This window comes from Haemaphysalis longicornis, unplaced genomic scaffold (genome assembly GCF_048455015.1).
Source record: "Haemaphysalis longicornis isolate Haplotype H1 unplaced genomic scaffold, Haemaphysalis longicornis Haplotype H1 scaffold_12, whole genome shotgun sequence".
Classification (NCBI taxonomy): Eukaryota; Metazoa; Arthropoda; class Arachnida; order Ixodida; family Ixodidae; genus Haemaphysalis; species Haemaphysalis longicornis.
The window spans coordinates 63,317,379-63,328,961 of NW_027526225.1; the positions used below are offsets into that span (position 1 = coordinate 63,317,379).

At 48.2% G+C, this 11,583-nt stretch overlaps 1 protein-coding gene across 2 annotated transcripts in view; it reads right to left on the reverse strand.

Moving 5' to 3' along the window:
- The window catches only part of LOC144162754 (cystathionine gamma-lyase-like), a 34,928-nt gene that overhangs the window by 19,401 nt on the left and 3,944 nt on the right, over nt 1–11,583 (reverse strand). For both annotated transcript variants that reach the window (XM_077693398.1, XM_077693399.1), the window contains exons 2-4: nt 8,745–8,826; nt 630–725; nt 399–508 (exon numbers count right to left, since the gene is read on the reverse strand). In XM_077693398.1, the coding sequence (XP_077549524.1) occupies nt 399–508; nt 630–725; nt 8,745–8,826 (288 nt within the window). The remainder of the gene's footprint in view (nt 1–398; nt 509–629; nt 726–8,744; nt 8,827–11,583) is intronic.

Below are 11,583 nucleotides of genomic sequence, written 5' to 3' on the forward strand. Positions count from 1 at the left end.
GAAGAAGAGTTCTGGAACGAAGGTGGCACATTCACTATTCCTGGTGCTCAAACACTAAAGATCAGCTGAGGGAGCGAGATTTTCGAATTGATTTTTTTCACCTTCATGTTCACAGAGCACTTTTTTATTACGTTTCGAAATGCCGGGATTGACCGCTCGACGACTGAGTGCTTTGTAAGCGGACAGGGCATGGTGTCACCTGCGGCCAGGAGAATTTGATGTGTCACAAGATGTGCCACAAGATGTGCCACCTTTGATGTGCCACAAGAAGCGACCGCCTGCTTCGCCCCCTCTCGGGATTGTAAATTCCCCAACTTACGGCGATGTCAGCAATAATGCACACCTCCTACGACATGCATCAAACATGATATTTCGATGCATCCGACGATAGCCCGTACCTTGGTGTTTGGCTTCAAGGCTGCTTTCAGTTTCTTGATGTCCGTGAGGTCGATAAAGCTCAATTCGAAGCCCCGTGGCTCCAGGAGGTTCCTGAACAGCCGGTTCGTGCCTATAAGAAAAGAGAGAGAACAAAAGGCATTGGCGTGCTATCAGAACAGCAGCAGTTATATGCAGCTAAATGTACGCTGCTCAGGCATGCTTGTTTAGTGCCTAATCCGCAAATGGCTTACCGCCGTATACGTCGTCGAACGTAATAATGTGGTCCCCCGGGCTGAGAAGATGGGTCAGGTTGTGCGTTGCTGCCAGGCCTGAAGAGTAGGTCAATGCTGCAAAGCGAATGATGAAAGAGCAATTGGGTTTTAATTCAAAAGAAAAAAAGCTTCACTATTTTAAAGCCGTTGTACCTCTCATATACACATCATGAAAAAAAGAAAACATCCCGGTGTGATCTACAACTGCGAGGGCACCATTGGCCGTTTGAAACATGAGGGGACACATACCGAGGCGTTCGTTTTACAACTGGCGCTTCAAATGCACGTCAAGACCCGCCGCGGTGGCTCAGTGGCTAAGGCGTTGCGCTGCTGAGCACAAGGTCGCGGGTTCGATTCCCGGCCGCGGCGGCCGCTTTTCTGATGGAGGCGAAAAGCAAAAACACCCGTGTGTACGAGATTTCGGCGCACGTTAAAGATCCCCAGGTGGTCAAAATTAATCCGGAGCCCTCCACTACGGCGCGCCTCATCGCCTGCGTTGCGTCGGCGCGTTAAACCCTACAGTCAAGTCAAATGCACGTCAAGGCTAGGGAGTCTTTGTTTGCAGACGTGAAGAATGCACGTAACCCTAGCCATATAGGCTTCGCTTAAAATCTCGCATATGCTTAGACGACTGTGCGGACACCTCTAGAGGACCACTACCCGCTGCGGTGGCTCAGTGGCTAAGGCGTTACGCTGCTGAGCACGAAGTCGCGGGTTCAATTCCCGGCAGCGGTGGCCGCTTTTCTGATGGAGCCGAAAAGCAAGAACGCCCGTGTGTACGAGCTTTCGGCGCACGTTAAAGATCCCCAGGTGGTCAAAATTAACCCGGAGTCCTCCACTACGGCGCGCCTCATCGCCTGCGTTGCGTCAATCAAATCAATTTAGAGGACCACAAAAGGTTCCAGTGGGACGAAGATTCTCACGGTCAGCGTAACCTGGTTTCAACACGCACGCAGAAAACGTTCTGGAAGCACCTAACAGCATTGCGACGCAGAGAAAAAAAAAGCTAAACCCAGTTTCATTCAGTGTGATATCTGCTGAAACAAGGTAGCTGCGTTTCCCTTGTGTCGGTTCGAAAGTAAACGGGAGCTCGCCCGAGAACGGCAGCGCCGTCTCCACGCAAATTCTACGGTTCACGCAAAGGAATCGGCAGTTAAACGTCAGCGGCGGGAGGCTCCCTCTCCTGTCTCTCCCCTAGCGGGAAGGAGAGGAACCTGCGATGATGATGATGATTGCTATTATTTACCATTTGTAGCGGGGTGATGATGTGCCATCTTACCAAAAAAAACTAATATACCTATGTTTTATACTCTTGGTTTAATACTATCGCTGCTTAGGGCAGGCACAAAATACTTTTTTTTCTGTTACAGGTGGTAACTGTCCTAGGCAACATTCCCCTCTCTGCTTTTCGTCCACCAGCATACTAATCTTCTTTTCGACGCCTCGACAGCCCTGAAGTCAACTCCCTCTGTGCTACCCTTAAATTCTAGGGCTTCTGGAAGTTGAATATTTCCCTCATGTAGTTTTGGATGGATACCCTCGCATTCTAACACCATGTGCCGCATAGCTTCTGTTTCTTTTCCGCAGACCACGCATACCCCATCATTTTGTGAATACTTCCCCACAAAGCTCTTAGTTCGCAAGCATCCTGCTCTAGACACAAAAAGCAAAGCACTGCCCCTGGAAATTGTAGAAGTTTTCCTTCCTGACGTCCAATTTCTCCGCCCTGTACCATATGTAACGACGTTTTAGCTGCCATTTTTTTTTCTCCATTTATTCGTTTCAATCTGCCTTGCCTCTTTTTTGGTTGCCTTGGCTGTTTTGGGTTCTCCGCTGTTGTTTCCGTATTTCATCGTTTGCCTTCTAGTCTTCCTTAACCACTGCGTGTCCACGCTTTAGGCTGCGAGACCACTGCGCCCTCTATGGAGTGGTCTGGGAACCGGTTTCTGCAGAGCCGCCGGCTCCTACCACTGCTCCTGCTCCTAACAGCTCCTACCCCTGCCTGACTCAAGACCTTCAGCGTACTGACGAAACGGCTGGACCTACAACTGCTCCGAAGTTAAAAGTGACCGTGGCTGGGCTGTTGCTGTGCTTCTCAACTCAATTTCTAGATAATCCATCTAATGCGGGTGGGACATCAAGAAAAGAGGAATGCAGGGTCGGTGCGCGCACGGAACAGGCTCATTAAAGTAATGCAGCACTGCAATCAATGACCTCAAATCAATTCAAAATCGTTCAGCCCGATTCATACATTCGTTATATTCTTATGACATCAGTGTTTCATCCTTCAAAGCCCAATCTGGATTACAACCACTTTCCCTTCGACGCCGCATAGCCACTCTTTCCTTGTTTCACAAGCTGTTTCATTCGCCCCTCAACCATCCACCATACGTCATCGCCCCGACGTACATTTCGCACCGCACCAGCCACCCCCTCCAGGTTTCCCGTTACCGCGCTAAAACTGCTACCAATTCTCCGCTTCCTTCTTTCTTCGTGCTGTGAAGGGCTGGAACGACCTCTCAAAGCACGGCGTCACAATCACCTGCCCATCAACTTTCACTAAAAATGTAACCAGTCGTCTGTCAGTGAGACCTGGCAATGTACTTATACCCACTATATCTACCCCTATGTAGCAATGTTTTATACCTTGTATACGCCCCTTATGTAGCAAAAGTTTTTTATATCCTGTGTATCAACCCCTTGTGCCCTTGTGTGGCAAATGTTTTGATACCCTGTATATCCACCCTGTATATCCTTATGTAATAACCCTTCTGGGGTCTTTAAGGAAATAAAATATGACGATGATGATTTCTATAGAATCCCCTTAACCTACCCCTACGTTGCCTTTTCCGTATACACCACTGTAACGTTTTAGGTGCGTAAGCATTTTATGAAGACTCAACGATAAAACCGAATTGTCCGCCCGCAATGCTTCATGTGTCGCGTTCTCGGCGCACATTCGAAAGCTATTAACAAAATTCCCCAGAGCCTTCATATTTTCCCGTGAGATTGCCCAAATTGCCCCTGGAAATATGTATTCCAGCAATGCATATGAGTACAGTAGTGAAGCCGACTTTAACAGAGCTCGAAGCATAGCGCTTTATTCGGATACATGGTGTCGGAAATTGCAAAAATGGGTAAGAGACGTCCCCTGCCACATTAAAACGGCAGCTCTCGTTCATGGTCTTACCTCGGTGCTTTCTGCGACACATGGGGCGTTTACGGAGGAGTTTAAAAAAGACTTTAATCTTCGATATCAAAATGCATACATTAGTTATCGGGAAAAACAGCGCAGGGACTTTTAGGGCGCAGCCCTGTGGCAGCCGTCTCTAGGCTAAGCCCCGTCGCCGTCGTAACCGAGTGAACGATGGCAAGACCGACGAGTGAAAGAAAAATCGAACGGTGAAAGAAAGAAAAGCAGGATAGTGTCGAGAAATTGGGAGGGGAGGGCGGTTCACCGTGCCGGCGCCAGCGCTCTCCGAAAGTGTGCGGTGGGGAACGGGAGGGGGCAGTGTGCTGTGCCCGCACGAGAACTTCGACGGCGCGACGCTGGGGCGAAAACGTGAAGGGGGCGTGTGCGTGACTATGATGTGTGATCCCTGCTTAAAACGAAGTTCGCAATCCCTTCGTGAGACGCACTATGAGCCGCCGACGCAGAGGCTCATCTTCGCTGCCGCCGAGAGAACCCGCGAGTGAGTGCTGCCTCAGCGCACTGCTGCTGCGCCTAAATATCGCATTAGGGAGTATCGTAATCGCCAGCCAACTTTTTACTGTCTCTCGTTCTCGTCCCTGCTCTGTTTTCTCTGACATGTACAACCAACTAACGCAAACTCAAGCTTTAGTCATATACATATTACTCCCGAAATTAATGTCTTTCCCGCAATACATTTGTTTATAGTAGTAAAGCCAACTTTAACGGGGCGCAGTGCAGAGCTTAAGGGCCTACGCATTTGTCTGACAATCATGACTTGGGAGTTACTGCAATTTTTTTTTCTGACTTCTATACGCTAATGAAATGAGAATGGCAGAAAGATGCTATCTGTAGTGTTTTATATGCATAGTATCCATTGCCAAACCTGCTGGTTTCTCGGCGTGTTTTGCGACACCAATTTTGGGGACCCAGTTTTATAAAGGCGCCCATATCCGCACTGGAATGCGAGCTGCGGCTCGCATTCCAGTGTGCATATGTTGAAACAAATTCTACCTCATTTTGCCGCCAAGTTAATTCTATAAGCGAGCCAACTGTAACACTCTTATTATTAGTTGTTATTTCATGTTGACGTTAATATTTCCCCGTGGGCTCAATTACAGACACCCAGTGGGTAGTTTGCGTGCTTGTGTGTATGCAAAATAATATACAACCTTGGTCGACGTCTCTAGGACGACTCTACGTTCGGGCCGAGTTTCAGGTATTTCTGTGTTGTCGTTATTTCACTATTGAGTTGCGAAACGTTATCGGAATCATAGCATGCCCTCTGCAGTTTCGAATCAGTTTCGAATGTAATAAATATGGGCTCGTGTGGCAGGCACTGGCGCGCTTCACGAAATTTCCCCATTTGAGGGTGGGGGAAACGCGCAAGGCCGTTTACCTTGGCTATCATCTAATAGCAGTACGATAATTATTTTTTATTCACAAGTTACACTGTAATTAAGCAGCTTCGATGCGTGCTGTTTTTGCTTTCGTACAATGATCTTGCAGGAAAACAAAGCAAAAACGATTAGTGCCCTTCCACTCTGTGAAGAACGATGCCCTGCGAAGCTGGACGCCGTACACGAAATGCGCGGAATAAAACACGTTTGTAATTTGCGATCGAGCAAGTAGAACTTAGCCCACCGGAACTTTGAAGGACTCGAGATGTATTCTAGGCGATAAACATTGAGCTGTCTGTTTCCCTCCGCGTCGTAGACGTCTTACTGTCTGTGTGGCACATTAACCCAGTCCGCTCGGCAACGGTCTAATTAGTGTCGCAGGATGGCCGCCCCGGGAGCAGTCATAGTTGACTTTACCCAAACGGACCAACCGTTTCCGCTCACTGAGTGGCCAGAGTCACTGTTAATTATTTATAGTGACGCTGGCTATTTGGTGAGCGGAAGCGGTTTGGCCGGTTGCGTCGAATCAAGACATACTGCTCCAATCAAGGCAGGCTGATCACTTGCAGTTGCGAAACGACACCAGCGACAATTGCTGCACTGGATTGGAGCAGTATGTCTCAACTGTGACTATGACAGCTCCCATGGCGGCCATCATACGACACTAATTAGACCGTTGCCGTCCGCTCGACCACTGACGGAAAGTTCGCATTTGGGCGGTGGACGAACACGTTTTAACCTACCGCCAGCACGACGGACATGCCATCAGGGAGGGCATGAAACCTACATCTGCGCGTGCAGTGTGCAGCAGTCATGCAGTGTACGCTCACAACATCTCGAAGTTATTAACAGCGGAGCTTCTGTGCAAGCCGTAAGTTGTACAAGCCGCTATCTTGCGTTGCCGCTTTAATTGTGCCCTTACTTATTGCCACACATCCTTCTAAGCGAACCTCAGGTGACATGTGTGCAGCAACCGCCAGTAAGTGCTTCGAACCTCTCCAGCCTTCCTCAGAGCGATGTATCTCAATTCTTGTTTCCCTTGAGCAACATCCCCCGGACGCCGTAATGCCTCTTCGATTCGACACTGTGATATCGCTGTGGCTGAGATCCCGCGTTTGCACTCAGAGATAGGCACCGAAAAGTGAGTGTCCTGGATATATTGCGTTTTCTGGGCTCTATAAAAGGGAAGTTATCTGTCGCCGCCAACCAACTTGCAAAAGACTCAAGAGCTTTATCGCAGTGGTGCCTCGCGACCTGGTACATGGAAGCGCTACCGTTACGCCACTCACGCTTGTAAAACACGCGCGTTTGTTCTCCTCTTCAAATGAGGTGTTTATCTCCAGGTCTGCAGCTTATTGCCGCCGGGGCTGCCGACCAACACTTCCGGAACAGTGAACGCGCGTGGCCGTGCATATTACGATAAGGGGTTGACCCGTTGACTTCTAGTTGATAACAGTGCTTGCGGATCGTTCGAGCTTCTGGCGTGTTTCTGAGTGCTTTTACATCAATGTTTAAGTCGCGAAACAAGAACCTAATCTTGCACTCGAATTCAAGTGCATGTCCACATTGCAGACAGTTTCAGCAAAGTGTGGATAGGAAAGGAGAGTTAAGCCTTCTTCCATCCTTCTTGTTTTGTTTTTCCGTTCTTTGTTGTGTGATTTGCTACCAAATTTCTGCTGGTGTAATTACCATGATCGAATTTCTCTTGGAGTACTGAGTTACACATGTAGCATGTAACACATATTTCTAAGTCGAAGGCCAGAACCCTTTCGAGTGGGTTCACCTTTAGTACAGTCATCAGACTACAGTCAACAGACATGGGTGGTCCGCAAGCTTCCCACTCCTTTCGCATTCCGCAGGACCCTGGGTTGAATTCCACTCAGCGCAAATTTTACCCAATTTGCTACCGTATTCATTGAGTTTTTTTTTTTATCAAAGGAGCTTAGCTGACAAATCTCTCTAGAATTTGTTGACTCGTTTTTATCCTTTGATCATTCGGCAATTATGTGTGCCGTGCGTTGCCCCCAATGATTACCGCCCTTCAGCCATTTTCTGTGCCATGGATGCCGGATTTTCCACCAACATAGTTAACTGATGTTCCCTCATTAAAAGATGCTGTATGTGGGCTTTCGTTTGGACGTGTCCCTGTCTTCAAAATGCGCCAGTGCCGAAAAAAACAGCCCCCCCCCCCCCTTTATTTTTGAAAGCATAGCTCTCCATCTAACAGCATTGGAGGGTACCATACCTGCAGCCACTGAAAAGAGCAACTTCCGCGCACCTGTGCGTAAAGTGCGCGTGCGTACAGTGCACACAAAGCGATAACGCCCTCACTCTCCCCTGCCGGTTTCATGGTCGTTTAAGATAATTCGTTCCATACTCGGGAACAAGTTAAGCACCGTCATTTAAGATAATCTGTTCTATACTCAGGAACAAGTTAAGAACGGCAATAGCTCGTGTACGGTACCACTCCGCATAAGCGCCGTACCCGGATGTCAACGGGCGCGCGCGTTTTGAAAGGAGGTTGCAATGAATGCGTGATATCGTCTGCATTTTCTTACGTAGTTTGTGGTCGCTGCAGTAGTTTATAAGCACATTAAGTAAAAAAAAAAATCACGGAAACGGCTTGTGCCGTGTTCAAAATATTCCCGGTAACGCACACTTGCGCCACGCGGAGTAACATCCGGCTGCGGGGATGAGGCACAGCGGCAACTTCCGTTGCCGTTCTTAACGTGTACCCCACTATAGGTGCCCTGCAAAACAAAAATAAATGGCGGGACGAACCATTCAAATGGCCGCGCATTACCTAGTGAGCTGTTTCGGTTTCGATGGGTTGCCACACATTCACAAAAGGAAACACGATTGACCGGGCCCCCTTTTCCCCTCTCCCTGGCTCTAATGAAGAGCCGACGCCACACTCTCTCCCCGCCTCTTTAACCAGGGGCGGTATTCCCGTGTTTTGTCCCTTTTGTGTCCCTTTCAAAAGTGTCCCTTTTGAGCGAGCCCTGATTGGCTAAAAGCGAACACCCGAATGTGACGCCATGCAAGCACGGCGGAGCTACGAGCCGTAGCTACTCGGAGCAGACGATTTGGAGCAGACGATTTTTCGTCGCGGTTTGCTCGCGGAACAATAAACACATAAACGATACTCTGATAGGGTTTCAGTTCTTTAAAATGCGTTTGCAAGAACAATTACGCTATTTGAATCAAAGGCCCACTGCTTAACCGGAAGTACGTCACGATGAAAGGGACGCGAAAGGGACGTTTTCAAAAGGGACAGTTACGAGAATACCGCCCCAGATTTCTGCTCGCGGACGCGTTCTGTCCGCGGACATTTTCATGCTCTGGTATCCCCCCGGAACGCAGGGGGTAGAGGTGAACAGTTTCGTGTAAGGACTAAAGGACTAGTGATGACGGGGCGCAGTTCGAATAAATGAAACCGCTCCTGCGCTCTCCGCAGCCCGTGCCTGATTCATCGTGATGGCGAAATGTAACGGGCACACGTACCATACTTGGCACATTCCAGGGAAGCAAGGCATTCCTCCAGGCATTGCCTGGTGGGGTTTCCGGACCTTGAGTACTCGAATTGCTGCAATGCAAGAGGGACGCAGTTAGGAATATCACGACAATTGAGAGAAGTCGGAAAAGTCGGCTTTGCCCTGTGGCAGCCAAAATGTAAGGGCCGTAAAAGTTTAGATTTCTGTACTCCAACTGGATATATCTGGAATGTGATGACGGACACTTCCCAAACAAGTGCTGCGGACTGAAGTGATCGACGTGGACTTCAGAATGTTGTACTAATTTTCTCTAAATTATTTCGCAGCCAACACCGCAGAGGGCCGCAAGTTCAAAAAGCCGTGTTATAGAAAATAGTTTTACCGACTGTACTTCCAACGCTAAGCATATGGTGGGACCGGTGTGTGGGTTTGTCCCGTCCAAAATTTTCACCTCGATTGAGGATTGGCATCGCACGGACCTCAGCGAGGTAATTGCTACGAATCTGGATATTATTATAATAATTATTGTTTTTTGAGATCTGACAGACACTCTAAAGGGCTTGCAGCCGGCTGGCGGAAGGCTGCGACACGGAAGGTTGTAGGTTCAGTTACAGGGAGGACACGGCGCAGGATATTTTCGCTTGCCTATTAACTGGTTTATTTGACTGGGGGTGTGTCATTCAATTATGAAAATGATGATGATTATTGTTATCATTATCATATCTCGCTCCCCTCCCTGCCAAATTGCTGGTTCCTGATGTCGAACTTGTTTTTCCAGACACTAATGAACAAAAATAGCGCTTTGGTTAGTATTCAGGGAAACGTTGTGGGCCAGTGAATATAACCAAAAGGAATATATATGCCACTAAACAATTTAAAAACAAACTTAGTGGAAGCGCCTTTATTTTGTTGCTTTTGTATCTCTCTGTTAAGGCTCTTCAAACAACACAGTTGCTCTTTTACACGCCATGGCTAAAATAATCCAACAACGTTAACCTCTCTAACATTTCAAAAATGACGGAAGTACTGCTGCTGTCGTCGTTTTTTTTTTTTTTTTTTAATGCTACGACCCGTCCGTAATTTCGGGGTCTGTATTTCTTCGGCCTCCATGAGCCCGCATAATCATGTCCATACTGCCAGAGGAATTGCGGCGTGCACCTGCGGCCGTACGAGCAGCTGCCAACTTCAACATAGCCAACAGCGAGCACAACTGACGCTTATCACATTTTTCAGGTCGTTGCATCCGTGTTGTCGTTCTCCCTTTTTTCCCGTTCATTCTTTTTGCACTGCGAGCTGAGTGACTAGCCGCGAAACGAAGTATGTCGCCCAGCGAAGGTGACGCTTCAGTCGTCGCTTAAAGACTTGTATATATAAGTTCAGTAAAGCTTGATGTATACGGCTAGTTGGTGTAACATTCTTTTGAAGTAAAGCATGTTGTTGGGCTAGTTGGTACTGCATTCTAAGAATAGGAAAATTAGCAGTGTCTTAACTCGGGTATGCCACGATATACGTAGCGCGAGCTAAGGTTCAGCTGGTTATTCTTAGGTTTCCCGGTTGTATAGGATTAGCTAGATTATCATGCTTACCGCTGCCTTAATGACACACACACACGGTATATGCATTATGTGATACTCGTATATTTATCAAGCGGCTCCGGGGCAGCGTCACCAATCGCCCCAGAGCTAAGCTGGTTCCACAGGCGCACGCCGGTGTTGCTGCGACGCACGAGCCATCAGTTCCCCACCCGGCCACCCTCGCATGATCAAAGTGGACCGGGTCGCCACGTGCGGAACGGAGGTCGGCGAAGACGCTGGGCGCGTGGGTTGTGTGAGAGACGCCGGGCAGCGAGCAACGTTCTGTGCGCCGTGTGACGTCACTGCTCCTCGCGCATGCGCAGCACGGCTCTCCAGGAGCCACGCGAAACTGCTCAACCTCGGCCAGTCTAGCTCACGCTACAAAAACTGCGCGTCAAAGACAACAGCTAGTACAAAGGAGACGCAGATCTGCGCCGTCCTGTACCCTTTGTAGTAGTCTTGTCTTTGGCGCGCAGTTTTTGTATTTTTGAAGGGAAGTTGCGCTTAATATGCTCACAGAGACGGACACAGGAATAAAACTTCCACTTTCCTTCAAAAGTCTATATATAAAGCCGGTAATTAGTTAGCCTGGGGAAAAAGTTGCACCTGTAAGTGCAACGAAAACGAACATTATGATGGCCGGAAAGGCAGCATAGCGCTGCACGGCTTCATCTTATGTGACACTCTACAGCAGCCTGTCTCCTGTCTCTTTTTGTTTTGGGGAGGGGGAAAGGAGGGTCGAGGGGGCTGAGCCCGAAAAATTTTCCATTTGGGGGAAGAGGAAACGAACGGTCTCACTAACGATGCCTATTAGCAAATAATGACTGCCGATAATTATTCCTGTGTCACAATCTATTCGAGCCGACCACACGCGGCTTCCATGTATACCGTCACAACGACGATCTGCCATTTTGCAATATGGCTGCGGAAAGAAATGAGCAAAACAATCGGAAAGTTATGTAGAGTACAACATTGTGCGAAAGTTTTTTTCTAATTCGAATACAGTCTTTGCTTTGACTTTTTCTTTTGTACATCGCCGTTTCTATAAATTTATTCTCTGTGTTTTGTTTTGCTGTTTTTACTGATTTTTCTTGGCGTTTTTTACCTCCCCCCTTCAGAATTGCCATCCTGCGTACGCCACTGACGCCGACAATCGTGCTTAATGATTAGGTTGAGCACGACGCTTACTAGCTACACGTCGTCTCGAAAGAACGGGAGAACCCATTATTACTGAAGAAGTATCTCTTATTTCACGGCGCGGCGACATAATTCAGC